Below are 26,920 nucleotides of genomic sequence, written 5' to 3' on the forward strand. Positions count from 1 at the left end.
TTCCCAAATAGATTTGCGTTTGGCAAGTTAGCTTCCTTATCGTTCCTGACGCAAATATTGCACTATAAATGCACCATATTGCTTTACATTTTTATTTTTCTGAATTCCTTGCTACAGTCTGAAACCTGAAAATCCTTAATCCAGCACGATCTTTTACATTCTACGGGTATTTGTTGAGATTTTTTAATTAGTTTTAGTATTACTCAAGCTACGGAATTGTTCTCATTGTTGACTGGGACTGCAGAGACCAAGTTATTTTGGATACGTATATTATGTCATATGTGCAATGGCTAGCAATAAAAGACCTTCCGCGATTCCAACCAACAACGAATTCCTAGTGGGGTCTCATTGCTTCTTGGAACAATGCACAAAACTGGATTTCCTTCCCTTTCCATGTGATAAATGCCATGAGACATTTTGTCTCGATCACCGACTGCCTTCGTCTCACAACTGCACCGCCGTCAGTGTTGCCACTGCCGAGGAATCTCCTTCCCTTCCACCCGTGCCTCCGTGTTCACTTGCGACATGTGCGGACTCGGGTATCATGCGAACCCAGTGCGAGCAGTGCCAGCAGACTTTCTGCCTGCCCCATCGTCATGGTGAAGACCATAACTGCCCTGGCTCAAGGGCGCATCTGACGAAGACCAACGCTGTGCCGTTTCATTTGCCTGAAACCGTCATCAAACCTGTTCAGCCTCCTGCCGCCAGAGCAATTAAGGCACAAAACCCCACCGCCATTAAATTACGACGGATGAAACTCAAAGCCAGTGCTACGGGGGAGAAAGGCATCCCGGAAGATGAGCGAGTGTTTGTGGAGGTGTTTCTGCTCGACGGAACATCACGGCCTGTTTATCTCCACAAACAGTGGTCGGTCGGACGGGCTGTGGATGGGTTAAAGCGATGTCTGGGGTTGGACGCGAAGTATGACGAAACAGGGATCCGTCAGAAAGATGCAGACTTCGAAATTTTGTCTTCGACCGTTGTTGCGGAAGCCGTCTCCGATGGCATGACATTGGAGTTGTATCGGAAGACTTCGAACTGATTTTAAAATTCACAGTTCTCACCATTAACACTGTGAATTACTGAAATGGGCTTTCAAGAGGGTGATGTCTTCCTGCTCCTGGACTGTAGCAGATTGGATGAAAATCATAAACGCACGATAAAACAATTCACCCTGACTGTAGCACTCGTAGAGCGAGTGCGAAGAGTTTTTGCCGGGAAGTTTGTTAAGGCTGCTATTCAGCTATTGATCAACTTTTTTTACAACCGATTTGCACTGTTTACAGATACGTATGTGTTTATGATTTCCGAAAATCTCCGATCCGATCGAGATGCGCGTTTCTTGAACCACTGTGCGTGGCTAATAATTTTTCGAAATTCCTACGAGCGAATGGGACCGGTGCACCGTCCGGCCTGTGATCCGATTATTTCAAGGTTTTTTTAGTCAGAAATAAATAGATTCGTCGAATTGTACAGCCTTTTTATTTCTTGAATTTGTAAAAGTTATAAAAATCGAAAACATGATTTTCATGCCAGCATTACTTGAATCACAACAAATCGCAATCACTTCAGCGCTGCAGAACCATCCCACTGTGGCATGAAATCGAAACAAAAAAACATCATTTTAAAACTCTCCGGTACAACAAACAAAACTGTACCGGACACCGGTCATTTACTGAAGTCGTGAAAATTCCTGGTCTCTTGGATGGCGGGTTTGTCGCCCTTGAAATTCGGAAATTCACCATAAGCAGCACAGATAATCCTTCCTTTTAGTGCGTATTAATCACTTTCAGCAAGCCTGCTGCTGTCCACAGCCTGCAGTTCGGCCAGCATCGGTGTTTTAGCAACTTTCGAGGCTAAAAGGGAATTTTCGATGTGGATGTAGTGGCCAATCAATCGAGCGATTTCATGCGCCTAAAATAATGCATCTTATTAAAGCGCACGTTTTCCATGTGGTCTAAAGTAAAATTGCTTGAGTACTACCGGCAGTTTGTTTTGAGGTATCTGGTTATAAATCTAAACTGGCAGAAATCAGAAATAATAGCTTTAAATTTTGTTACGGCAGTTGTATGTATGTTTATCATTACTAATTGGCGCTTCCATTGTATTTAAAATGCATACCTACAACGTACACATGCAGTGTTATCAAGAATTAGCACGTAATAATGGATAACACGGCCTTTGCAGAATTTAAAGTAGGCTTTACGTCTGCTTTCATTCATATCGTATATCCAGAAGATCAATGCGCGTGGTAGTCTGCAAGTTGTAATTACCTGATCCGTTTGCATCCGAGTAATCCGCTGGGACACCAATGTGCCGCACTTCATATCCAAATACAGTGCTCCGCTGTCGTTGCTCTTAATCCGTCGTGTCGATATGATTTCCGAGAAGGGATGGTGCATAATGGTCTCGCGGGACAGCACATCCAGGAAGTAGACACCGTTTTTGTTAATCGCCAGAATATTCTCCACCATTTGCCGGTCGGTGCGCCGTGACACTTCCGACATGCGATCCGAGCTGCTCGGATTGACGGTGTCCGATATCGGCGATACAATGCGCTATACCGTGAAAATAATATAAGCGATGAAATCGCCACGTGGTGGTCATTTTACTTACGTTGACAAAGAAGAAGCTGGAGCCGAACAGGATCCAGCGTTGTAGCATATTAAGGAATTCGGCTTTGGCTTCCGTGGGCGTATACTTGAGTGCCGACTGGAAGCTGTCACTAACAATCTGTAACCACTGCGTGGGACGCGGATCTTTCAAGACCAGGGCGGGTTTCGGCAAGAGGTATTTTATTTCTTTTCTGTAATTACGGTACACAATCTTTATGGCGCTCGTGCGAAGTACGATGATTACGGTGAACTCACGTTTCCGGGGGTTGTAGTTTGTTTGTTGAACGATGCAGAATAGCAGCAATTTTCCCGATTTCAGTCTGAAAAAAATTTTGACTTTTATTTTGGAAGATGCTTCTATCTAATATTTTCTGCTGTTTTTAGTGATTATGAATTGATTCCCTTGATATTGTGAAGGTATTTTCTTACTATTTCCTGTCCGTTCAAACCTCCGGGTGGCGATACCAAAAGTAAACCATCGAGGTAATCAGGCACAATCTAAATATCCCAAATTTATGTATTTAGTAATTAGGTGTTGATGCGCTTAGCTTGCGGTACTGTGACTATGTAAGTACCTGATGAAACATCATATCGATGTAGACGGAATTGCTGGCTGGTTCGGATGTTCTCAAGGGAAAGTACCACACCGACCGCCGGAAGAGCAGTATAAAGTTTTGACCGGTTTTGGATAGTTCCGTTGTCACATCCAGTATGTAGTCTTCGTATTGTAGCGGATAACCGTATAGATCATCTGACACACATAAAAAACCCAACTAATTACAACTGAATAGAATTGTCATTGAGGTTAAGTGGTGACCATTGCGGGCCGCACTCAACATAGTTGCCGTGGTGTATACCTTTGTCACGGAGCGCATAAACCGAATACTCATCCATTTCCGATGCCGAATCGATTTTTAATTGATGACATAGCTCCATTATCACGTCCTCGACAACCTATTGAATGGTAAGTGTTGATGAAGACACCAGCTGTTTGCGGTGAAATTTCATGTTTCCTAAACAAGGTCACTTACGGTTGTCGATTTCGTATTGACCACCTTCTCGGTTCCACCTGGCAGCAAATAGATTTGCCGCTTGGAGCTGCGACCAGCCTGGATGCAAATGAGGTTATGTAATGAATCGCAGCGTACTTCTTTGGTATGTAAACATACTTAGTATCTAATATACTTAAACAAACCGTACAAAATGATAACTTAATAACGAACACATTTCTCGTAAACTGGCTGAATATACTAAATCGTAAAGTTACATATTATTTAGGGCATCAACAGGTAAATAAACCAAATAAGGCATATTTTATAATGTGTTCTAGATTATTATAACTCTCAACCATGTATCTGTACTACGCGTACCGAAATGGCAACAATTTCTTCTGGAGATGGAACATTTTTGCGACCTCCAAACTTAAACGTTTTCCGAAGATTTTGCAAACAGATCAGTGCCGTCCCATGATTAGGGCGACGTTTATCGTATGCTGCGGTTTCCAGATATTTGAAAATATACGGTCGCAGATTTTCGCTACAGTCGAAATAGGCTGCGATAATTGACAGAAGACGCCATCCGCGCTGACAGCTGTCACTGCAATAACAATTGTCTCTTTCTCAAACTACATCCTTTGTTACTGTTTGTCGACAAAAAGCGCTTATAATTGATTCTTTTCAAAAACGTTTATGTACATGTTAAGAATCCAACACCGTTAATTATAAATAATCACGTATTATCTTGCATTGGTAAGCTTTCAACAAAACCTATAATATTAAAGTAGGTGCGTTCTAAAAAAAGCTCCTCGATCTACAATACAAATTATAAAAGATTATCTTTTGATGAGAAACAAAATTACCAAATTAGCAAAGTCAAAGTAAAATCAGTAGTTTGCTTGGGGTAGCATTTGCCCAACATTTTCACTTGCTAAACGAAATGGACAGTGGACACCTACGGCTTTGCGCTTTTGTTGTTAGTTGTTTGCTTTATGATTTGGCAGTAGATTTCGTCACGCAGAATTGGATATCTGTGGCACACCTACGGAGAAATCTATATAAATTTCCCGCAACAACATGCATGACAAAGCACTGAAACCGCTTTGGATCGACCACCGCTGTTATTACTTATGTTGGACCACTCGTGTATCAAATTGCAATGACCAAAAAATAAAAGCCGGCATAATTCGGTTTCAGATCCTAGGTCAAAGTCGACAATAACATAAAATCGGCCTTTTATTTTAATTTTAATTTGCATGCAACATAAGCAGAACTAAGATGTTGCTTACCATGAGTATCATGTATACGCATTCAAATTCGTTGCTGTTTTTTGACATTGGATAATCTCCCATGAACTTCATTACAGCTGCAAAAATTTTTAAAATTAGTAAAGTAGTTCGATTTTTAAAATTTTTGAAGGAATATCGCCTCACCTATAAATGCTTCCACTGCGTGTTTGTCCATTTCTGCATCGTCAAATTTCAGAAGGGAATGATGAATTGGTGACTGTAAAACGGAGGAAATACGTTACCACAGCACACGCTTTAAAATTAAGAAGCACTTACTTTCGAAAATTTAACCAATTCTGCTTGCTCTTTCCAAGTCCAGTCTTTACCTAAGAACAAACGCATTTTTACACAGTTGTCAGCATATTTTTTTATTATAATTATTCGCGACAAATGCAAGTCAAATCTTGAGGTACTCACAATATGAAATGGTTTTTCAGTTATGCATTACAAAAGTTAGTGTAAAATCTTTTGAAGATAAAAAATGCAGTTGTAGTTTAATTTTAAACGCATTAACTCATGCATATACCAACCAGTAGCGTCTTTAAGTTTTTCTATCTGCTTGATTGATCCTTGTATGGACGAGCTAGTGGATTCTCGCCGATCGCGATTAACAACTCCGTACCTACGAGAATATTGCATATGAGAAGTAAGCCGACAGTTATGGATTTGCAACAGGTTGATTTATCCGGTCAAGATGTGCCCAACAACAATATGGATTACATACTTAATCTGTCGAAAAATGATGACTAGCACCGCTAATCTGACGCTATAACCGTGTCATTACACTTACTTGTCAACACACTGCCGGAAATTAAGTAATGCAAACTCCAACATGGAGAGCTTCCCATCGTGGGCTCGGATTTTGGCAGAAGTTGGTGAAGTGTCCGAGCGTTGCGACGATGCCGACGAGGAGGTTTCGCGAGGCGAATCATGACCATTTGAACTCTGAATACCAATCTACGAAATTTTGTCAAGCTAATTTCAGGTTCAGTGTAAATAACACGCAAAACTTGTGAACACAAAACATACAACATGACGTCTAATCAGAACACCGCCATCATGCCACGCTTTTGCTCTTTAAAAAAGGTGATACTTAATCATAGATTCATAGCATACTGTTTTAATCATATAAACAAGACCGCAGCAAAGCGGCCAAGAAAAACAACTTCATCGGGTACAAATCATAGCATATGCCTATGCGTTCTACTGTTGTGTTATTTTTTCCTTGGGTAATCACCACACGGCAGCTTAGAAAGATATCGAAATTTCTATTCCAGTTAACTCTGTACTGACCTTCATTTTGACGTCGTTGTTTATCACCTTTCGGTGGCCGTCCTTTTGCAGCAGCCCCTATGTCGACAAAAATTACGCTTATGACGTACGAGAATAATTTGCACTATGAGTATGAATTTGAGATGGGCCCTTTTAAAATGTAATTTATGCTACAGCGGCTAGAAGAAGTTTTGCAAGCCAATTAATTACTTTGTAGTTGTTACTGTTATTAAGTTTACTTCAAGGCTTCTCTGTTACCCTCATTCTCGTATTTAAAAACAGACGGCCAGAGTGAGCAACAAAAATTTTCAATGAGCAAAAACAATGATTATTCTGAACCAGTACTACAATTGCTCTGACCAGATATCCTTGCCACTTGCCAGCTCATGTTGCATGTATCATTAAAACGTTGCATGAAATTAAAAAAACTACAATTCAAATTCGATGCTAACTTAAGTGAGCTTTTACATAAACGAATATCTTCAAAGGCTGGTGAACTTGCAACCATTCAGCCGACTTACGGTTAGTTACAATTCCCATATTATAAAACGAGGCAGTTTACAAGTAATGGCCACTAATCTGGCTTCGAATTTCGATATTAATTAAAACAGCAGTTAGTTAGAAGAATCTTACCGAAGCGCTGACCAAAGTTGTCCCAGATTTCAGGTTTAGGGCTTCTTGTCGGCCGATTGGCTCAACGTATTCCTGAGGAAATATGCCCCACTGATTGTCAATTGTACCATGCAACCACCCTAAAAAACGTAAAGATATGCAACAGTTGTCATCACGATCAGACCACACACGAGCTGTAGCTAGTCAAGCTGCGCACTGAAAGCCGGCATTTGGCCTTTTTTTACGGATGCTCAGTGATGCTGCAAAGACCGTAACCACTTCAACTTGTCAAAAATGATTGATGACACTGCACAGGTATACTGCACACTGCACAGCATCTGATGCATGTGAGAAACGGTGTAAGTTACACCAAACTACACACGGTATACACAAAATGTATAACATCACGTAATTGTTAAAGGTCTGTTTCATGGCCGTTGAAATGGCAAACGAAATCCATCATAAATAATTCATCGCGCTGGTAGCTTCTGCTTGTCCATTCTGATTACATGATAAAACAACCTAATTGGCTGTTTTTACGACCAACACCGGCATGCTGCATTTGCTACCGGATAGGATATTGCTGTCGTAGCGCATACCGTATAATGTGCATGTATATGTGTTTACTCGGCTCGGAGGCAGGCTGGTATTAGGTAGATGGACATCACAAACATCTTGTAAACATCGAATGATCAGTAAATAAAATGTAAACAGAGGAATTAGGCTTCGGACGTTATTATAGAATCTTCTACATGAAGCCTAAAAGCAGCACTTGAAACTGTTCGCCCCAAAGTGGGGTCATGTACAGTGTTTTGCAAGCACCGATTCTTTATTAAATCCTTACTGGAAATTTGCCGCAGCTATGTGTACTCGCTTAGTGAATTTGTTTCTAATTGCGCGCTTCACCGAATATAAGGTGGCTGTTTGCTTTTGATTCCGGGCACAAAACTGGAGACGAACTCAACAGTTACTTCTGACTATTCAGTTTCCAACATTACAGGCCCAGTAGCAAAAACTAAAACACTATAAGGGTAGAGTACACCGGTTTAATTATTTTCAAAAAAGTAAGCGAATGGCAAATATAACCAGATTCATATCAGATTTTCCATTTATTAAACCGCTTATGGCGGCTGCCTGCTAACGTAATTAGAAACTTTAGCATTTCTTCTTATAACAACTACATATTGTATCGCAAGTTAAACAGATACGTAAGCACAACAAGGCACTGCAAGCACCACTAACAATAAGTCTTAGGGTCACCGTTCTAACGAACGGTGACCTTTCTGCAAAGTTCCTTGCGTACTGCCTGATATTTACTACATTTTGTAGAAAAAGTGTCGTCAACGTACCTTTATCGAGATAAGACTGGTTGCGGTTTCCAAGTCGAATGATATCTCCTCGACGGAAGCTTAGCAGGGTGGGGTCTTTTGTGCGATAGTCCGCGACTGCTCGCACGAACTCGCCGGACATAGCATTGTCGGAAATCTGTACAGTAAAATCGCCGATTACGGCATGTTTGTGTTGGTTTATTGTCACAGGTCTCCCACAAAGGTAAAAAAGCAAGATTATTTTATTGACAATTGAGCATATACACACCTGATCTGCTTCACTGCACATCTGATCAATTAAGTCTTTTATCTGGTTCGCCTGAAATAACACCAAAGAATTACGTACACTGTTATCTTTCATAAAATAACGATAATTCAAGCCAGCATAGGTAGTTAAACTGCAGAAATTGGTTTCTTGTTTTTTTTAACATATGCCGTCACAAATTTACCTGTTCATATCATTTTTATTTACCTTGTGCGTGTAAAATGTCGATGAGCTAGCATTATCAGGCTGTGCTTTAGTTTTCAGAAAGGAAATGTATACAGATGAATTTTTTGGAATGTTGGTATCCAGTACGTCTTCATATCGGTGATGCTCGCGCACTGTTAACATCTCCTGATCATGGTGATCTTTTGTCAGACTGACCAAACGTAATCCACTGTGTGAGATGCCCAAATATTGACGACGGAAGGAAGCGCTGCTTATATTATCGCTCTGCTGCAGTGAAAATTCCACATCATTTTTGCATTTAGATTTTGTAGTCAAAACTATTTTCTTACCGCGACAGGGTATAGACGGCAAAAATAAAGCGGTAGCTCCTTAGCAGCGTCGATAATATTCTTCTTAACCGTGAACTTGACCTGGGATGCTGATGTTCCAGATTCAGTACCGGTGATGCCATGTGATTCTAGGTATCACAGTCATATTTATTCAGTAATATGCTATAGCTAAGTTGTCTGTTTGAGATGGTACCAAAAAGAGAGCGCATTCTTTGTTGTTCTTCACGACTCATGCGAACGCAGGTATCTTGGAATGTGTCATGGAGGATCTGGCCAAAGACCAGGCTGACGGACAACGGATTGTCAATCTTCTCCATTGGGGTAAAGTACTGCAAAAAATAGTCTGAATTAATATTTGAGCCAGAAGTATGACTGCTCATTATTAGGACAAAAAAGGTCGCAGAAAAGCGTTAATATTGTTCGCTCTTGCGGATTGTGAGTGCTGTCCAACTCAAATAAAAATTAAGTTGTTTACTATATTTTATTTGAAAGATTTTTAATGGATTTAAAAACAAATTTTGATAAAAATTTTTACAAACATCACTTTAATGTGTAGAAATTTAACCTCTTTGCGTAGTGTCATGTTCCAGTGCGTGCGATTGTACGCATAATACGTGGAAGGAGGTTGAGCCATAACCGGGTGTCCATCTGATGCGATGGGAAATTTTCCCGGCTGTTGAGCACTTCCGGTCACTTTCCCGCCCCCATTGCGAAGCGGCAGCTGGGGCGGACTAGACATTCCCGCTCCCGGTGGTGGGGGTGGAGGAAAGGGCACGCCCTTGGCGTCGACAATCAGTTTCGCAGGCGACTTAGCTCGTGCTTGTTCCGCTGCAGTATGTGGTGATGTTTTGTTGGTTGCCGCACTGCTGTTCTTCTGCTTGACCGTCTGACCGCTGATAACACTTTCCAGCCGGTTAATTGTAGCCATATCGAGGCGGTTGAGCAGCTTGTTTGGAGTGTGCGCTTCCGGTGGCCGCACGGGCTCGCTTACACTGTGATCACCCGTGACCGCAAAGCGTTGCGACGGGGGCGGAGGTGGTGGGGTGCGTGCTTCCGGATCATGCGGCGGCGATGGAACAGGAGGCGGCCAGCGGACATTGGCGATGCGCACTGTTCTGGCGCGGCCGGCGATTTGTTCGGCAAAGTTCTGCACGCCACGGTTGCGGTTCGGTCCCGGTGACATGGCCGGTTTGGGAGGAATGGGAGGCGGTGGCGGAGGAGGGGGTGGTGGTGGTGGAGCAACGGAAACACCTGCCAACGGACATCCGCATTATTAAGTACGACTTTCAATAAGTAACCGGCTTGACTATTTATAAAATAATAAATAATAATGTAAGCGACCTATAAACACATAACCCTTTCTCTATCTTACAAATAAGTAATAAACAGTAACGGAAACACCAGCCAGTGGACATCCCCATTACGACATTAGTAGGGTGTTCAACAATAATCTGTTAATTATTTCAAGTGACCTTTGCAAAAGATTAACTGATCTGCACGTAAATCGTCTTACCTGATGGAGACTTTGCATGCATAGGTTTTTTAGGGGGCGGCTCGTACTGCCGGGGTGGTAAAGGAGGTTCCGGATGTCCCCGGACCATAGATGTCGTCGGTAGGGGTGTCGTCGTTCTCACTGGCACTCGTAAATGTGCCGCACTGGGCTGAACGGGATGACTGGTTTTAGCGTACGCCATATACGATTCTCCGTTACTTCCGACCGGCGTCGGCGGCAAAGAATCGGGGGATCCACCGGGACTGCTAATACCGTCGGAATGCTCATGCGACTGCTGATGAATGGACATCATCTCCTGTTGCGTCTGCAGTAGTTTTTGTTGCAGTTCAATATTCTGCTGGAGCGCATGATTAAGCTGATGTTGTAGTTGGACTTGCGTCTAAACGTACAAAGTGGCATAGTTGTAGCTTGTCAGTAATTAAAAGTGTGAATGAGATAGTGGTAATGAAGAATTCGACATACCACGTAACTTTGCTGCTGCAAGTAGTGCTGAAGAACTGGGTCTACGGCCGCGGGCGGACCGGCAGCTGGAATGAGAAATGGACTGTACCCTACGAGCGAGCACGATAAATGGTCACACACACGGCGCAGCACAGAGAGGAACGCGGGGTACATGTGACGTATCAAGAGAAAAAAACCGCCTGATGGATACAATGGACAGCTGATCAACACGTTTAATTTACCATCTGCAACGCTATACGACATGCAAAACCGGAAATTGCGCTAACAGTTTACCGCATCGTGTAATTAGAATCCGGTATTGTATCGCCGTTATGCAGCGATCATCGCTAGAAAATTGCCGGGATATCTCTCGCTCGCTCGTTAGCATCTCGTTTGTTTTCTGTACCAGATTGATTTACGTGCGGAGCGTTTGTTAGTAATTGATCACGAATCAACGATAACCAATCAATCGGTTAATTACCAACAATATGCAAATTTACACGCTGTACCAACTAGCTTTTTCATTTGCTAGCACATGTACTATAAGTAATATAATACATGAAAGCTATGTACCTGATTTAGTGAATTCATGGCAAATAAAGCAAGCTTCGATTTTCAAGCAAAGTAAGCACTTATGGTTTTGTATGTCAAATTATTATGCATCAGCCATTTATCATTCCAAGAATACAATATGCGCCAGTTATTAAGCGTAGCAAAAGGTCAACCGAAAAAACGAATAGCGCAACGCATATATTGACACAATGATCGTACCGTGATACGAATAAGAAGCCGGCACAGGACTTCCCGGTCTGCTGGAAGCTTGCCTTTCGTTGGATGCAGCCATATGAACCGACAGGCGATTATGCGCACTACCGTCCACCGAGCGTGCAATACGATGGTTCACAACAGAAGGATAAGCAGGAACAAAGGGATACATCACGTCATTTTCTACTGCACAAACGCCAACACAAGAAGACATGCAATTTTATTCGGCCAACGGGAGAACATGCAGCGCAAAAACAGAACTCAAAAGCATGCACAAGGGAGTACAGAGAAATCGAAGTGCAAGCATCGCGACGTACCTATGGGCGGAAAGTATCCGACAGGCGGTGCAACGGCCGGTCCAAGGGCGTTGACGGGAATACTGTATGGCGGAATTTGAGCAGGTATCAGCGGCGGACCGCCGTTAGGATACGCGTAATCAGGGTGAGCAGAGGGATTGGCACTGGTCGGCTGACGCATTTTCTGAAAACGCGACGAGTTGTAATTTGTTACGGCCGGTACATGCCAATACGTATATAATAAGCGCAATGCGCACCATATCAGCGGCATTTTTGGCAGGTTTGGAACCACCGCCCTTGATAGAAGCGGCCAGTTTCTTGGCATCCAGACGAGGAACATCGTCGTCTTCAATGGCGGTGCGCAGAACGGGATCGAAGATTTGATCCAGGTAGTTGTCAATGTCATGCGTGTTGTTCGTCGATGGCACTCGCACCCGTTGTAGATGTGATGTTAACGAGGGCGTCTGTAGATGCAGAATTAATAAGCTGACCAGCCGTACAAGATAATTTTGCCGTACAAGATACCAGTCTTTCATTTTGCATTAAGCTAATACGTTTATTACATGAAAAAAAATAATATCGTTTTTTAAGGCAAAATATTTGCTTCTAAATAAGAAGAATAAATTGAAGGGTGACCGGGTAGAGGGTAGGGTAGACCGGTAAAGCTTACGTCTGAACTGACGGATGTCATCCGCTCCCGGTAGTCCGTTGCCGGCGGCGACTGCCCTGGCATGTTGCCGGTGATTGCAAAATTGCCCACGGAGGGATTCGAGCGGTATCGCTTGTTCAGCTCCGAATTGGATAATCCTGGATGTTCTTTAGCAGGTTGTTGATTGTGCGAAGGTGCATTGCTGCCACCCACAACAACATCGGCTTCCGTCAAGATGTACCGCCGGTTGAGTGCGCTGGTCTTGGCAAGATCTTGTTTGTCCATTTCGTAGCGCTGGTTAAGTTTACTCGATTTGGCCAAACCAAGACGGGTCAATTTTTGATCAGAGTGTCCCGGTCGGGATGGGGAATTGTCTAGAAAATAAAGCTGCTGCTTATAAAATTTGTCTTAGCGTACAGAGTTAAGGTTGGTGCGCATTTTCTGTTGTGCTTGCAGTTAACACAAAGACTTGAAAGATACGTACGATAAAATAGGCAAATTTATCTTTAGTGTTTTTGCAACGGCGAAACAAACAGAAAAATTCGTGTTTTGAGTGTCTGTTGCTCAGTATATATTCCAATAACTCTTACTAGCTTATCATGCTGGATATTACGCTATTTTTAAATTTAAATCTAATTTACAAACTTAGCGAGAAGACCAGTTTACTTTTATAAGGCTTCTCTAGAATAAACCCGTACCGTGTGCCATCGAGTGGGATTTGGCAGGTTTACCGGCTTCGGACTGGGCATCGTCTTCCGGACCGAAATCCATTCTGGCCACCAATTCCGATTCCGGTCGGCGTTTGGCGGTCTTCCGCCGGGATCGCAGGAAGGAGGGTTTGATAGCCGGGAAAGACGGAGCCAGTTCCATTTCCGATATCAGATCCAGAACGTAATCACTGCCATTCAACTCAACCAACTCGTCATCGTCTTCGTTGACCAGCATCAAAGTCCATCCTTGCGAATCAGCTACGATATCTCTGTAAGTATACATACAGTACCGGACTTAATATTCATTACGCTGTGCTCATTGTCAGTGCAGATTATATTATTTATATATAACAAATTTATATGATTGTAACTCTATGTGCGTTGTACATTATGTACGTACAATGCAATTCACCATTTACGTGTACAGTGTTACAACAATTCATCCATACGAAAATATCTTTATTTATATTTTATTTCCGTGTTAATCAGTATTTCAACACGCCCGACAGCCACAAAAACAAAACCACTGAATAACACTAACCTTTGATTCAATAAGAAACTGGCGAATTCGGACGCTGTCGTCCAAGAAGTGAGTGCACCCATTCGACACTCGCCGTCGACGAATTCTGTCTTTACTGCCATCCTGCCGTGTTTTCTAGCACTTTTCATTTCCAAGATGGAGGGTGGATAAACTCGGCAGAGGTTCGGGGTGATTTCATGCGACTCCAGCAACCGTGACTGACAAGCGTATTTGTAGTTATTCGTTGCGTTGTCCGACACGTACCTAGCATAAAATACGTAATTTTCTACAACCCTGTATTCTTCCTGCCTGATTTAGGTATATCTTAATCCGGAACTTCCTCGCAGACTGAGTGAATAAATCGTACTCTACATAGCATTTTCACGAGGTGAGTAGCGTTGTGAAGTAATCGCTCACTTACTTCAACAGGTACTTGTACATGAAACGCGAAGGCTGAAACGCTCCCAAACAATGCGCCATCAAAAACCACGCTCGTTCTACACTGTCGTTGGAGACGGGCGCGGGTGAAGGCGAGGTCTTGCCGTTAGAATGCCGCACAATCAGCTCCGTTGGCCAAGTTTGATTACATAACTGGCAGTATATTTCATCCCGCAGGCGTTCATTTCGTATGCCCTGCACAGGAAAACAACAGACGTTAATCATTAATGTATGCACAACAAACCTCACGCTTCTAAAGCTGCAGTTCTTCTCGGAATTTCGTTATCATGTTAACAAAATTAAATAAATACTCTTTGTATGAAATTACAACATTTTTAGTAATTATTGGGTGCATCATCCATGGAAATGTACTTTACATGTATTAGTAGTGATGCTATGCGTATCAGAACGGTTAAAGATTGGTGACCTTACCTTAAGGACAATATAATCAGCCAGAGCCTTTTCTTGTTTCTCATTAAGATTTGCATCGAACATGAATTTCAATATCTATTAAGACGAACATAGTTTAATAAGCACAGAACGAAATAACCTTAACCTTAGGCTTAACCCGTTTACCAATCTGAATATTTCTACTGCCTCTTTTCTTTCTCCAGGATTAAGACTGGTAAGAAAGGACTCATGGACTGGCTCTCGGCGAACACCCCAGACTCGATCCTAAAATTAACATCATATTTTATTTCTAGTAAATTGAGCCAGAAATCCCGTTATAACCATACTTTGCAGTATATTCCGGAGAATTTGGAAAAAGGGTGCATATCAACATCTCTCGGCCACGGATAAGCTTCGTTTTCCGACTGCACGTGCCCAACCACTTTGACAACGTTGCGTTCGGTATGCGGTGTATGCCATTCTGCAAGACATCTCATTCTCACTAATTAGGAAACTTTACCTACTTTGTGGTCATCGTCATCATTCAAAATTAATTTTAAAACGAATATTTTACGGAGACAAATTACATAAAAACGATAAACAGTCTTCAGTTCTGAAATATGTGTACTATAAATAGTCAGCTGACAGGTACTAATGTTTTTTCGAAATTGTAGACAGTGCTTAAGTAATAAATTATAAGTTACCAGTTAAAATACGTTTTGCAAGTTATGTACAGATAACTATGGAAATATTCTGTATCCTTTCTTTCAAATCTCAAAGTTTTCTGATATTTTGAGCTGTCGGCTCTTTTACTGCTACTGCTCTATAGGACAGCGACAGTTTAATACCGTTTAGTTTGTTAAAGACGAAAGATAGTTCCGCCGGCAGTTCAGGATTCTTAATGCCGTCCGTAGCCACGTGGGCTCTCTGTTGATCTTCAACTTTTTTCCACGCCGTCCTGCGATGCACATCGTTCATCGCACCTAACTCTTTTGTGCGGTTAGTGGTCTGTAATAAAAAGTAGTCGTGCGAAGCTTCTTGCTTATGCGGTTTAAAATTTATGACAGATTCTTGCGTTAATTCTTTTTACTGGGATCGGCTGCCAGTGTTGTTTGTATTTCGGTTTTGCACTGCACCTACCTCCAGATACGATTTCCGTTGTTTTCGCATCCGAATATTTGCCTGTGCTCGCACGATGCCCTTTCGAATTTTTTCATACTTTTTCCTGCAAGGCACAAACAAAAATCACTAGCAATTAGCACACGGCAATGAACTTGGTATGTCATAGTGCAGCCGCACAAAAATATGGGCCAACGCCTGACCGCGCCAAAGCCGACAAAATTTTGCTCTCCTAAAATCAGTTAACTTTCAATAGCACCGCTGATTTCGTCAAATAACAAAAATTGTTACCAAGTTTATCCAGTTAAAAATGGCCTCAGGGAAACTTTTGCACTTGAATTACAGATACCAAAAGTTTGGACCAACACCGCATGATTATAGTGTTTTGCCCTCCGTTAATAAAGCCCTCAGTTCTTACGCGATACCATAATTTAACGTACGATTAATAATACCCGACAATTAATATCGCTCCTGTTCATTGTGTCGAGGCAGTGATTATGATCTCAGTGGTCTAATTATGTCGATCAAAAACTTTGCAGGAAGAATAGCTATAAATGCTCTGTAAATTCAAATTGAAAGCTATTATACATAGTCCAAAAAAAACTGGAAAAAGCCAGCTTGCTAAACTATATTAAGACCTTTAATAAGTATCACAGTGCTAGTACAAAACTGAGTACCAAAGCAGAATATAATTTATAATAAAAACACTTCTTCGATGCTATCCTGTTCGGGGATTGTACCCATCACGCATATCGCGTTTCCCCGTTGCATTTGAATAGATAGCCGCTGCCTAAAAAACTCTTTTGCGCGTTTTTGGCCGGTAGCAGTTGCAATATTATATGCCGCTGCCTAAAAAACTCTTTTGCGCGTTTTTGGCCGGTAGCAGTTGCAACTATATTTTGATGCACTCCTGTGCATAATTCTATGTATAATTAATTGTGTAATGGTAAAAAAATTGCACTTTGTGCAGATTATTGTAAAAATAAGTTTTTTTTATATAGAAAAATTATAAAAATTAGATTAGTAAGATTACCGTGATTTGTAAAAAAGTACCACCCGGAAGGCGTTTAATTTTAGAGCGTAATTGTCGAACCTTTGGTAATTCCCTCGTAAAACAGCTTTAATTTTTGCGGCTGCGCGCTTTGTCTCTCGGTATTTCTTGCGCTGCATATATCCTCGAACATGCTTTTGAATGATAACTGCCGCTTCCTCCGTCACCAGACCGCGTTGCGCTTCGAGTTTACTGTGCAGGGATTCCCGAATAAACACTTTTGATTCTCCTAACTGGTATCCAGGCAAAGAGCGGCTCTTAATGCCCTTTGGTTGCGATTCACCATGCCGCTCAAAAAAGCGTCAAAAATCATCTGGCACGCATCTTTTGCCGCTAATGCCGTAGGAATCCGCTTGCCGCGTAAAAGACATCGGTATCTGCAAAAAGTTAGATTTCTCTAACAAGGCCAAAATATCCACGAGATAAAAAATTAAATTAATATATATAAAAAGATTTATTGTTCGGAAACAGAAATGCCGCGATTGTGTTGCATAGTTAGGATGGTGAGATTTTTATGAACATGCATGCAGGAATACGGCCCTTGTTGGCGGTGCTCTTCGCTTAGCACTCCAAAGTGTACAAATTTGTAATTCCAGACTACCGTCTACGTACGCTTGACTCTGGCGCTTTTACTAAGCGCTTTTACTTTAACTTTCGCTGCTGCGAATGATTATACGGCATGAGAACGGTTTTCGCGCATGACCGACCACATTCACCGGAAGTTAAATACCACAAGAATCATTTGTAGTACAGCAACAAGTTTTTCACACACTACTTCCATATGCAATGAGTAAATTTGAGAAGCAAAATATGTCACTGGAAGCAACAATGATTTTCAATTGTTTTTTAAAACTTCGTGTAAGGTTGAATAAATAAACGATCTGCATCACAATCACATATTGTTTTGTTAACCTTCTGAATAAGTTAATAGCGCGCCCCGCACAAATCTATAAGTAAAAAATACAAACGGTAGTTAATAATAATCTTTTATCGATAGTCATTACAGCGCAGCTTGTAAAGGAAAAAACGATGTTTTTGGGAACAACTTTAAGTAATGTGGGCAGTAAAAGCTATTGTTACATAAATAATTTGTTGCCGTGGCTTTCGTCGGTACAGTAAGTAGTCAGTAGCACACTGCAGAACCTTCTACATCGGAAATTTAGGCCAATAGGGAAAGTGAATAAAACCGAAAGTAGTGCGGCAATCAAATGAAATCGAACATATATCTTGACAATTAATTAACAAATACCGGGTATTTCGTTGGTCTGACTTACAATAAGGAAACAATACTGCAAGTGTTATGATTTATGATGAGGCACTTACTGTTTGACGAAATGCGTATATTTAATCCGCACGGGATATCCCAGCATACGAATCCGAATTGTTTCCAACATCCCGGTATATTTCAGCTGATCGAGCACAATAGGACTCTCAAAAACCATCGGCGCCTTATTGTTATTAGGTTTTATGCAGCGGATAAAATGTGGTCGGCATCTATTAAAATATCCATATTGTCCGTAATATACAGCATATATCGATACTGGATAAATTTAATTTCGAATTATGGATAGTATTCCCCCAGTGTTATTAGCGAAATCCTTCATACGGTTATCGCGATTTTGCAGACAATTAGCAGTTCGAAATATTCCGAAGTAAACTAATTCTTTCGGCCAGACCACATTTTGTCTGGCCCTTTCAGTACAATAGGCACTATACTAACTGAAGCGACGGCGATAATGAACAAGTAATTTTGTCTGAGTGCTTCTGTAAATGCAGGTAGCGTATCTCGTGCTGAACACACTCTCTACTGTGAGAAACGAACTGGTTCACGATCTGTTTTTCCCCCAAGGCATTTATAACATTTTCCTTTCATTCACATAATATCAGCATGAAAAGTGCAAAAAGTTTTGCTGCATAATAACAGCTGCAATATCGTGCTCAAATTGAAGATATTTCTAAATCGTACTGCACTTCGCCAGCTTATGTACGAGAGTAATGAAATTTGTATAATATGTGACTCAATGAACAAATGATTTACAAAGTAAAATCAGTGTGGGCGTTAATTGTACTACATTACGGAAATTATGTACTACATTACTTAGTTGCCGCAATACAGTACTTAACGCCCACATTGATTTTACTTTGCAAATCTTTGGTTCATTGAGTCAGTTTTCATTATTGAAATTCAAAATGTTAGACCATCTACTATTGGCTAATTGGCTATTAATCTGGTAACTTAAACACTTTATCAAAACTTCTGCAAGCCATTTTTTGCGGGAACTATCGAAAATAATCAAAATCCCTACGTACTCTTAAAGCCCATTCGTACCTGCGACGATGTTGTGCCACTGCCAATATTCAGTTCAATTCAAACTATTACTTCGAATGATAGAAAACTCACTTCGACATGTTTTCAACAAGCAAAAGCAGCGATTCCTGGAATCGGGCGGAAACGGTTGGTGTTCGCGGTTTCATTGTTACGAACCGACCGGCGCCTCGTTTGACAGTCTTGACAAAATCGGAACTGTCTTTCCATTCCTGGAACATCTTTGACACAAGCTATAAAATAATAAAATTGGTTTAGTAGTGTACCGTTTCTGCACTGATTTTTTCTAGTTTAGTTTATATATTTAAACCTTCATATTATCCCATATTTTTTGGAGCACTCAAAATGCAATGCAAAAATAATAATGCAATGCAAGAATAATAATGCAATGCAAAAATTTACAGCGTTCCGATTAATAATCTTGTATTAAAGCGAATGTACTCGTAGAAAATAAAATCCGTTTGGTTGGTGTAATTAAATCATTTTCGCCAGTATTATTACCTGCAGACCGCTACCGATAAACAGCTCAATAACATCCGCACGAAGTGTGTCTCGATTTTTGTCGAGAAATCCGTTAACATTGTAAGACACTTGACCGGCGTAATGCTTAATAGCGAATGATGGATGGAGAGTTCTAGGTCGTTGGTACAGTGCATTTGTTCCATGGTTGTAGTGACATTTCTCCAGAAATGATTGATCAGTCGCCTACCATAATCAGATGCAAATTTAAATACAAAAATTATTAAATAAAACAACCAACGGAAAACGGATGGTTAATTTAAAATGAATGCCCATCAAAAGTTACCTTTGGAAAGCTGCTCTCATCATCGAGCAAATGCAAAATTCCCACCTAAAACAGCATTGTTTTTTCAGCTATTAAGCTACAAAAATTTTTGTGATTAAAACTTTTCTTAAGTATATTTGTAATGCTCATCCGTGATTGATGAGAGATTTTTTTCCACCTTTGCACTGCTTCATTACAATTACGACAGGATGGATTTCGGGTTAATTACCGGCTTTTTAGCAATAAGATCCAAAACCGGTTGATTGTCCGCGAATTCGATTTGCTGCCATATAATTTTCTCCTTAGCATATTCTTGTTGTTCCAGTTTGAAAATGTGTTGATTAAAGTAAAATTGTAGGGTTTCATTTGCATAATTAATGCAGAGCTGCTCGAAACTGTTTTCTTTAAAATCCTGAAAAGACAAGTGCGTTAGCATATATGTTCGGCGTGCAGCATCTGTAGAGCGAACATATCAAAGTGCTCACTCAAAACGTTAAAGTACTTACTTCGAAGCCAAAAATATCAAGAAGTGCAATAGATGTAGTACGGTTTTGGTTTTGAGCAACAATATAATTAATTCGATCCACCAGCCACGTAAATAATCGTGAATACAATGCTTTGGCGATGGCATCTCTAAAATACATAAAATATAAAATTCAACAACTGTAAAACATAGTTTCTCGAACCATCTTGTCGCTCCGCGTCAACTGACATGTTAACAACAAAATTACATCATCAGGTCTGTACAAGTACTCAAGATAAGCGATGTTGGTAAATACCTCGCGTCGAAGGCCTGGTCACGGTTGAGTGGCGTTAACAGTCTCTCGTTCCGTGCTTCCTACAAATTACACTACAATTTATTTTTGTTTGCCGAAAACATTCCATAACAAGCTTGCATGCAGCATATATATTATGGTCCCTGAATTAACAAATACTCTGTAATTATTTCTCCAATTTGTGTATCAAACAGTGTCATCTAATTTTTCAGTTACTATCTGTACCTTAAGAAGACCTGTTTTTTGCGAGGTCAGCACGGAATATGCATATAAAGGTACCTAAGGACATCCTTTAGCATTAACTTTACTTACTGAGTTTTTTTATTATCTTAGGTTTTTTTTTAAAAACTGCCTTCTTTCTGCTGCCATATTTAAAATCCGCGCGAGAATGTCAAACTAGCCGGAAGTGGGCTATCTGCTCCTTATGAATAATAACAATAACAGAAAAAGAAAAATTCAGAAGTGTGTGGATTAACTTTTAAGTAGACTAGAATTTAACTTTGTACCGTTGTGCGGCTGGTTAGAGCGGAAGTGATGCCGGTGTCCGGAATCTGCAGCAAATGCGCAATCCACCGAATTTCCGAGTCGCGCTCCACAACTACCCCTTCCGCTTGATATTCCACCTGCTTGGCTTTGAAGCGAATATTGCCAAAATGCAGTACCGCAGCTAATAACTTCCACATGGTATCACATTCGGTTTGACTGAAATTCAGCACTTGCATGGCCGATTTGAGCGCCTGGAAGTCGTGGGCATCGTTTTTTGTTGTCATTTTGTGGTCGCCGCCCTAGCATCAGATGGTGACCTTGTATGTATAGCGGATCAAGTGCAGCGCAGCTTCTTGAGCAATATAAGAATCGTTTGTTTACGCTTCCAAAAAATATAACGCAACATGCTAATATTTGTTTTGGATAAATCATTAAAAATTAGTAATGATCACTCTTACTTACCTGGTTCAGGTAGTAATAATTTTTTTCTTCTTGAAGTCCGTAAGCAGACTTTTCTTCTTTGTTCAGGCCAGCCAATAGCTCATAAAAAACATGATAGTTCCTTTCGTCTTCTCCCTGTTGTAAATAGTTTTTGCACAACGGAAACCCATGCACCTATGTGGCTTGTCTATCAAACTTACGTGCGTGCAGATTCGACTTTTCTCCAACAAATATTCGGTAATTTTGGCGCCGGTTATTGTTCCTCTACACACGACATCAGAGCATTATAGAGAAACGAAAGATGCCGGGAAGTCTTTAGCACACGTACTCTTTGCTAAAGAAAATGGACAGATATTTGCCGAAACGACTGGAATTATCGTTGCGAATGGTTTTCGCATTCCCGAATGATTCGAGCAGCGGGTTGGCTTCTAATATCTGTTCCGTAACCAAATTGCTCGCCGATTTGTTAACCGCGGCCAGGTAGCGCATGATCAACTTCGTACTTTCGGTTTTTCCGGCGCCACTTTCACCACTAAATGAATACAGTATATTCACAAATGCAAATTAACAGGTTTCTTACGTACTGATTTTACAGCGTGGAAGAAATAGTTACGAACGCAACAAGAAGTTGCCCTTGTTCGTAACAAGTGCACTTATATACCTGATTATGATCACTTGGTCTTCTTGTTCTCTGACGATCTGGTGAAACGCCGCGCTTCCAATGGCAAACAAGTGGCTAAAAACGCAACACAGTTTTTCGGAATTGTAGTATAGTTCTATGCTCATATTTACATGGGTCAAGCTGGCAATGGAAACGTAAATGAAAACGGTGATCAAAGCATAACGTATCACAGTTTTAATAATTTATACGTTGAAATATGCGTTTGTGTATGTAATATAAACGTAATATCTGTATATTGTACTATGCGTTTTAGGGCACTTACGGCGGAAGATCAATCAAATTTGGCACATTTTCATAGGCTTTAACTGTATCCAGACTGTACAAATCGGGGAACATTTTGTATGGATTGACAGCTACAAGGATGCTCCCGATTGATGTCTGTGCGGAAACAAGTAAAATTATAATACAGATAGCTAATTTTGCGAGATTAAATTATGCTGTTTATGCAAGCGCTCACAATTATTCGCACTGTGGATACGTAACAAGTATGCAAATGAACTTACGTAAATAATGTTTCTTGTGAAACGAATCCGCAAATTTTGCAAAATGCTTTCCTCACTCAGCTCACTGCAGAAGAGTGGTTGATCACATCATCCACGTGTATAAATAAAGGTCAATTGTGTATAAATAAAGTTCAATTAAAACTCAATGTCTTGCTTGCTTGTTAAAATATTATAAGTGTTCTAAAATATTCGCATATACAAATTATAAATTAGTATATATATATGCATTTGCTTTAAATAAAAGGGCAAAATAGCATGGCTGCTTACGAATAAGTTCAAGTTTACCTAAGTTGGATCATGTCGTTAATTCCGGCTTCCTCGTCGAACCACGTCCGGTGTCCGGGAGCAATGCGCCCGCTGGATGCGGCATCGTTGTTGCTGTTCGACCGTCCCGAATGCACCGCACGGTGTCTAATTCTGGACATGTCTTCTATCTGGAAGGTTTTCCGCTAAAAAAACCCCATCCAATGACTTTCGCGCCCGTAGAGTTTCAGAACATTTGCAATTTTGTCCGACGCAAAAAGTGTACATACCATTCCACCGGGTGTTACGGCATTTGTCTGCTGTACGGTAACGTGTTTCTTCGTAGTGGACACGTCCACGATGACGCCCGGCTCTTGACCGCCGCCGACGTCAAACCACACCAGCTCTCCCTGAAAAGATATGCATATACTGTACATTCGTTAAAAAATGTGGCTTAAGTAGCAGTTAAATTTTTTCTAAACGAATTAAATACTGGATCGGAGAAAAGTAATATGAATTCGCACATACAATTTTTTGTTAATGCAGATAAAATGTTTTCGATATGCGAACAGGAACAGGCAACTCCAAGGAATTGCGAATCCACAAGATGCAGTAGATAGAAGTGCACGTACAAAAATTTGTCAGCTATTAACTATCTGTATGCGAGTTAACATTATAGCCTTTATTACAGTCGGTCACTTGGTGGTAAATATTGCACACAAGTATTTTGATGGTCAATGTCACTGTAACTGTTATGATTTCATGCATATCGTCCTGCCGTGTTTTTCTGAAATCATTTATTTGTATCAGAGTTTTTCGTGGTTGTAAAAAAGTGTCAATGAATTATGGGCGGTATAATACAAAGCGTTAGCACTGTGGCACTGTTTGTAACTTTTAGGGCCACATCTCATGCGATGCAGACGCTTGTAATGTGCATTACGCATGGTGGTGCAAACATGCACAGACGTATTTATACATCCAAATTCAACCATGCAGGATGCCTCCAACTAGTGGTAAGGAAATACCAATTGGGATTGAACTAGATTACGTTTACAACGAACAAAAGTAACAACACAAAAATGAAAATAATTTTTGTTGACGCTCAACGAAAGCTCTGACACCATCTGTTGGATTATATGGAGTGTATGTTGGATGATGATGAACTTGGATCATATCGACCTTTCGCATACTGCATTCACTTATCCAGCATTAAAAATCAAAGGTTAACGTAATGGCGCTTAATCGTCGTTAATAGGTTTCTTAATTTAATGAAGTTTAACTGTCATAACTAATGTCTTTTGATTTTAGAAAAAACTTTTTTATATTTGAATAATTTTTTTTAAAAAATACTATTTTATTAACCAGTTTCTAAAGAATTTTGGAATTTTTAGTGTTCTATACGTATTGTTCACACTTATGGTTAGAAGTGGCCAAGAAACAATTAACAATAAGTACCGCCTTTAATACTCATCACTTGAGAGAGACTATATATAGCCTCAATTTTGACAGAAAAATTAAATTGCGAACCTGCCATTGCTTGACTTTGGACTTTCTTGTTATATAACTGCACCTAAATTGCCAACAAAAAGTTACAAAATCAAACCATTTTAATTGATTCAGAGATTCATTGTTTTCCTGAAACTGCAATTGCGTACTGCAGATTCTGTCCTCAACTCTCCTGTATTAATAAGTTATCTCGCTTCCTTAAATATTTACTTGTTCCTTATCAAATTACATGATTCTTGAATCAGGAAGAAGAATGCCAGTTTTTAGCATTACAGAAGCCAGTCAAATGATTAAACTTAATATTGCTGCAAAAGTTCCAACATTCTTTTGGTAATATTCGAACCAACTCCTTCACTGGCTAAATTTTTTACGGGAAGTGGTCGCTCCTAATATTATCATAAACACTTCTAAGTTCTAATAAATTACGATTTCAATCAACATTCAGTGTCACAACATGCCGGTATAGAGGCATTGCAGTTGTTAAAATACGTACACCTGTGCTGCCAGCTATGTTAACTTCAGCTTCTGCTTTTTTATATAATATCACCTATCTGCATGTTCGTTTTGAAAGTATCCAGAAAGCATTCAAATCTAATGAAATGCTGTTTTCACGGTATATTCGTTTTATAGGCTGCACATAAGAAAAAGAAAATTAGCAATGAAAAATTAAGAAAGTCCAGTTGTTGCAGTTTCTTCATTCTGACCTCCTCCATATTTATTATACAAAACAACGGATTTACAACTCACGATCAGTCCTATCATAGCGGGTAACGCCAAAAAATTCTGTGTGTCTAAAGTTATTCATTTATAAAATACGCAACGAAAAAATTCCAATATTTTATAGATGTACCTAACTGTAGTAAGAATGCTTTTGTCAGTTAGACCATTAATACCGCACTGCACCTTACAGTTATAGTAAGTCGTCATAAAGTCTTAATGCAGAGTAGTCCGTTAATTTCTAATCATACCTTCACGAATTTCATTGTGAAATAATTCTCACATAATACAATAAGTCCACCTCTTACAGCCGGCGCCGGCTGATAATTTAATCCGCAGAATTCCAAAAACGTAAAAATTTCCGGAGCGATCGATTATCGGATATACATTTCCGATTGCATAATCCTGAAAATATCACACATTCTCGTATTGCCGGAAGTGCCGAGCCATGGACAGACAGCGATTATGATGTGCGCCGGTAAAATCCCCATCCACGGCGCTGTACTGCACAGTGTACACTGCCCACTCACGAGCGCGTCTTCGTCGTCCGCTGCTCGAGCGAGCTGGAACGGAACCTTGTCTAATACGATATAGCGGAGTATAGCTCAACGTGATATCTTAATCCTCTCGGTACTTCATCTAAGCGCCATATACTCACGAGCCACAGCCACAGACGACGACGGAGAAAAGAAAAATGTCTATAACGTCAACAATAACAAGGCCGTATCAATAATAAGAATCGGTGTATTTAAATGCGGGGTACTTTAAACAGGGGCGCGGACGTTCATCGCAGGTATGCCTGAGAGCCACGAGAGAAAAAGTGGTTCAAGGTGGACAGCCACAATACTACAGGCAGTGTAAACCCCGAGCGAACTTGCAGCATATACGCATAAGACGCTTGTATTGGAATCCATCTTGAGTACATACATTCGATTACAGCGTCACACAACTGATAACATACGGGCGCATGGAAAATAAATTGTCGTTAGCGGCAGCGATATGATTACATTCCCCTGATAATGGTGGACAAACGATTGACATTGTTATTTGTTGGGAAATTTTCTCCGCACGTCATCGAATGTATGGCAGTAATAAAAAACCAAATTTGATATGCATAAAAAAGGAGACTTCTGACGAGCGTTTAATCGATTTCCTTCTGTGTCCAACAATTGTTACCGGTAAATATGACTTCTTGGGTTTACGTTTAGGTACAGTCATACAATGTAGCGGCGCTTCCACAGCCGCGTGTGCAGACTTGAGTTTCATTGTTTGTACAAGTTTTGGCATACCTAATAGGTATTGATTTATATTTAATAAATCTGCGTGGAAGGTGATGCAGGCGAGCTGAGGCGACTGTTGCGGATTCGTTTCAGGCTCTCTTAACTGCAGTATATCGTCGTTACCACATTAAAACAACAGCACCGCTATGTGCATTGACCTTAACGAGCTGAGCACTTTTGTCTTTACCGCGGAAAGAATTACGTTCACAATATTGACAGTTTACGAATGAATGTGTTTTACATACTGAAATCTCGTACGCACTTACGAAGCAATGCCGCCATATACCGTATAAATGATTTTTTATTGGAGAAAAATTCACTCGCTTGCCTATGAGTGAGCTGGCATGATGATCAGGTTCAGAAACGTTTAATTAGTCCCTAATTAAATTAACG

The 26,920-nt window shown here is 40.6% G+C and overlaps 2 protein-coding genes across 2 annotated transcripts; one reads left to right on the plus strand and one right to left on the minus strand.

Annotated features, from left to right (window-relative positions):
• The first annotated feature begins 39 nt into the window (after positions 1–39).
• On the plus strand, positions 40–1,470 carry LOC129597754 (AN1-type zinc finger protein 1-like). Its single transcript, XM_055495420.1, has one exon. It carries the CDS (start codon positions 287–289, stop codon positions 1,040–1,042), a length of 756 nt encoding a protein of 251 aa, XP_055351395.1. The 5' UTR covers positions 40–286; the 3' UTR covers positions 1,043–1,470.
• LOC129597752 (unconventional myosin-XV-like) lies at positions 1,466–26,150 on the minus strand. The gene is given in 56 exon segments (XM_055495419.1): positions 1,466–1,914; positions 2,274–2,558; positions 2,617–2,806; positions 2,871–2,935; positions 3,045–3,113; positions 3,191–3,366; positions 3,473–3,569; positions 3,647–3,724; positions 3,986–4,211; positions 4,570–4,652; positions 4,900–4,976; positions 5,044–5,116; positions 5,176–5,225; positions 5,430–5,521; positions 5,690–5,856; positions 6,193–6,249; positions 6,805–6,923; positions 8,133–8,268; positions 8,380–8,430; positions 8,584–8,829; positions 8,892–9,019; positions 9,085–9,220; positions 9,457–10,142; positions 10,405–10,783; positions 10,867–10,955; positions 11,617–11,796; positions 11,928–12,090; positions 12,164–12,370; positions 12,577–12,929; positions 13,254–13,534; positions 13,807–14,049; positions 14,207–14,418; positions 14,656–14,730; positions 14,800–14,898; positions 14,961–15,094; positions 15,462–15,621; positions 15,754–15,838; positions 16,826–17,084; positions 17,087–17,160; positions 18,107–18,277; positions 19,185–19,342; positions 19,611–19,814; positions 19,915–19,959; positions 20,123–20,305; positions 20,400–20,526; positions 20,673–20,731; positions 21,176–21,454; positions 21,618–21,731; positions 21,797–21,860; positions 21,925–22,128; positions 22,258–22,332; positions 22,541–22,656; positions 22,782–22,845; positions 23,067–23,230; positions 23,315–23,434; positions 25,499–26,150. Coding segments are annotated over 56 exon segments (8,577 nt in total). The 5' UTR covers positions 25,514–26,150; the 3' UTR covers positions 1,466–1,779.
• Positions 26,151–26,920: the final 770 nt, after the last annotated feature.

The sequence above is a fragment of the Paramacrobiotus metropolitanus genome, unplaced genomic scaffold (assembly GCF_019649055.1).
Source record: "Paramacrobiotus metropolitanus isolate TYO unplaced genomic scaffold, Prichtersi_v1.0 Parri_scaffold0000108, whole genome shotgun sequence".
In the NCBI taxonomy this organism is placed as follows: Eukaryota; Metazoa; Tardigrada; class Eutardigrada; order Parachela; family Macrobiotidae; genus Paramacrobiotus; species Paramacrobiotus metropolitanus.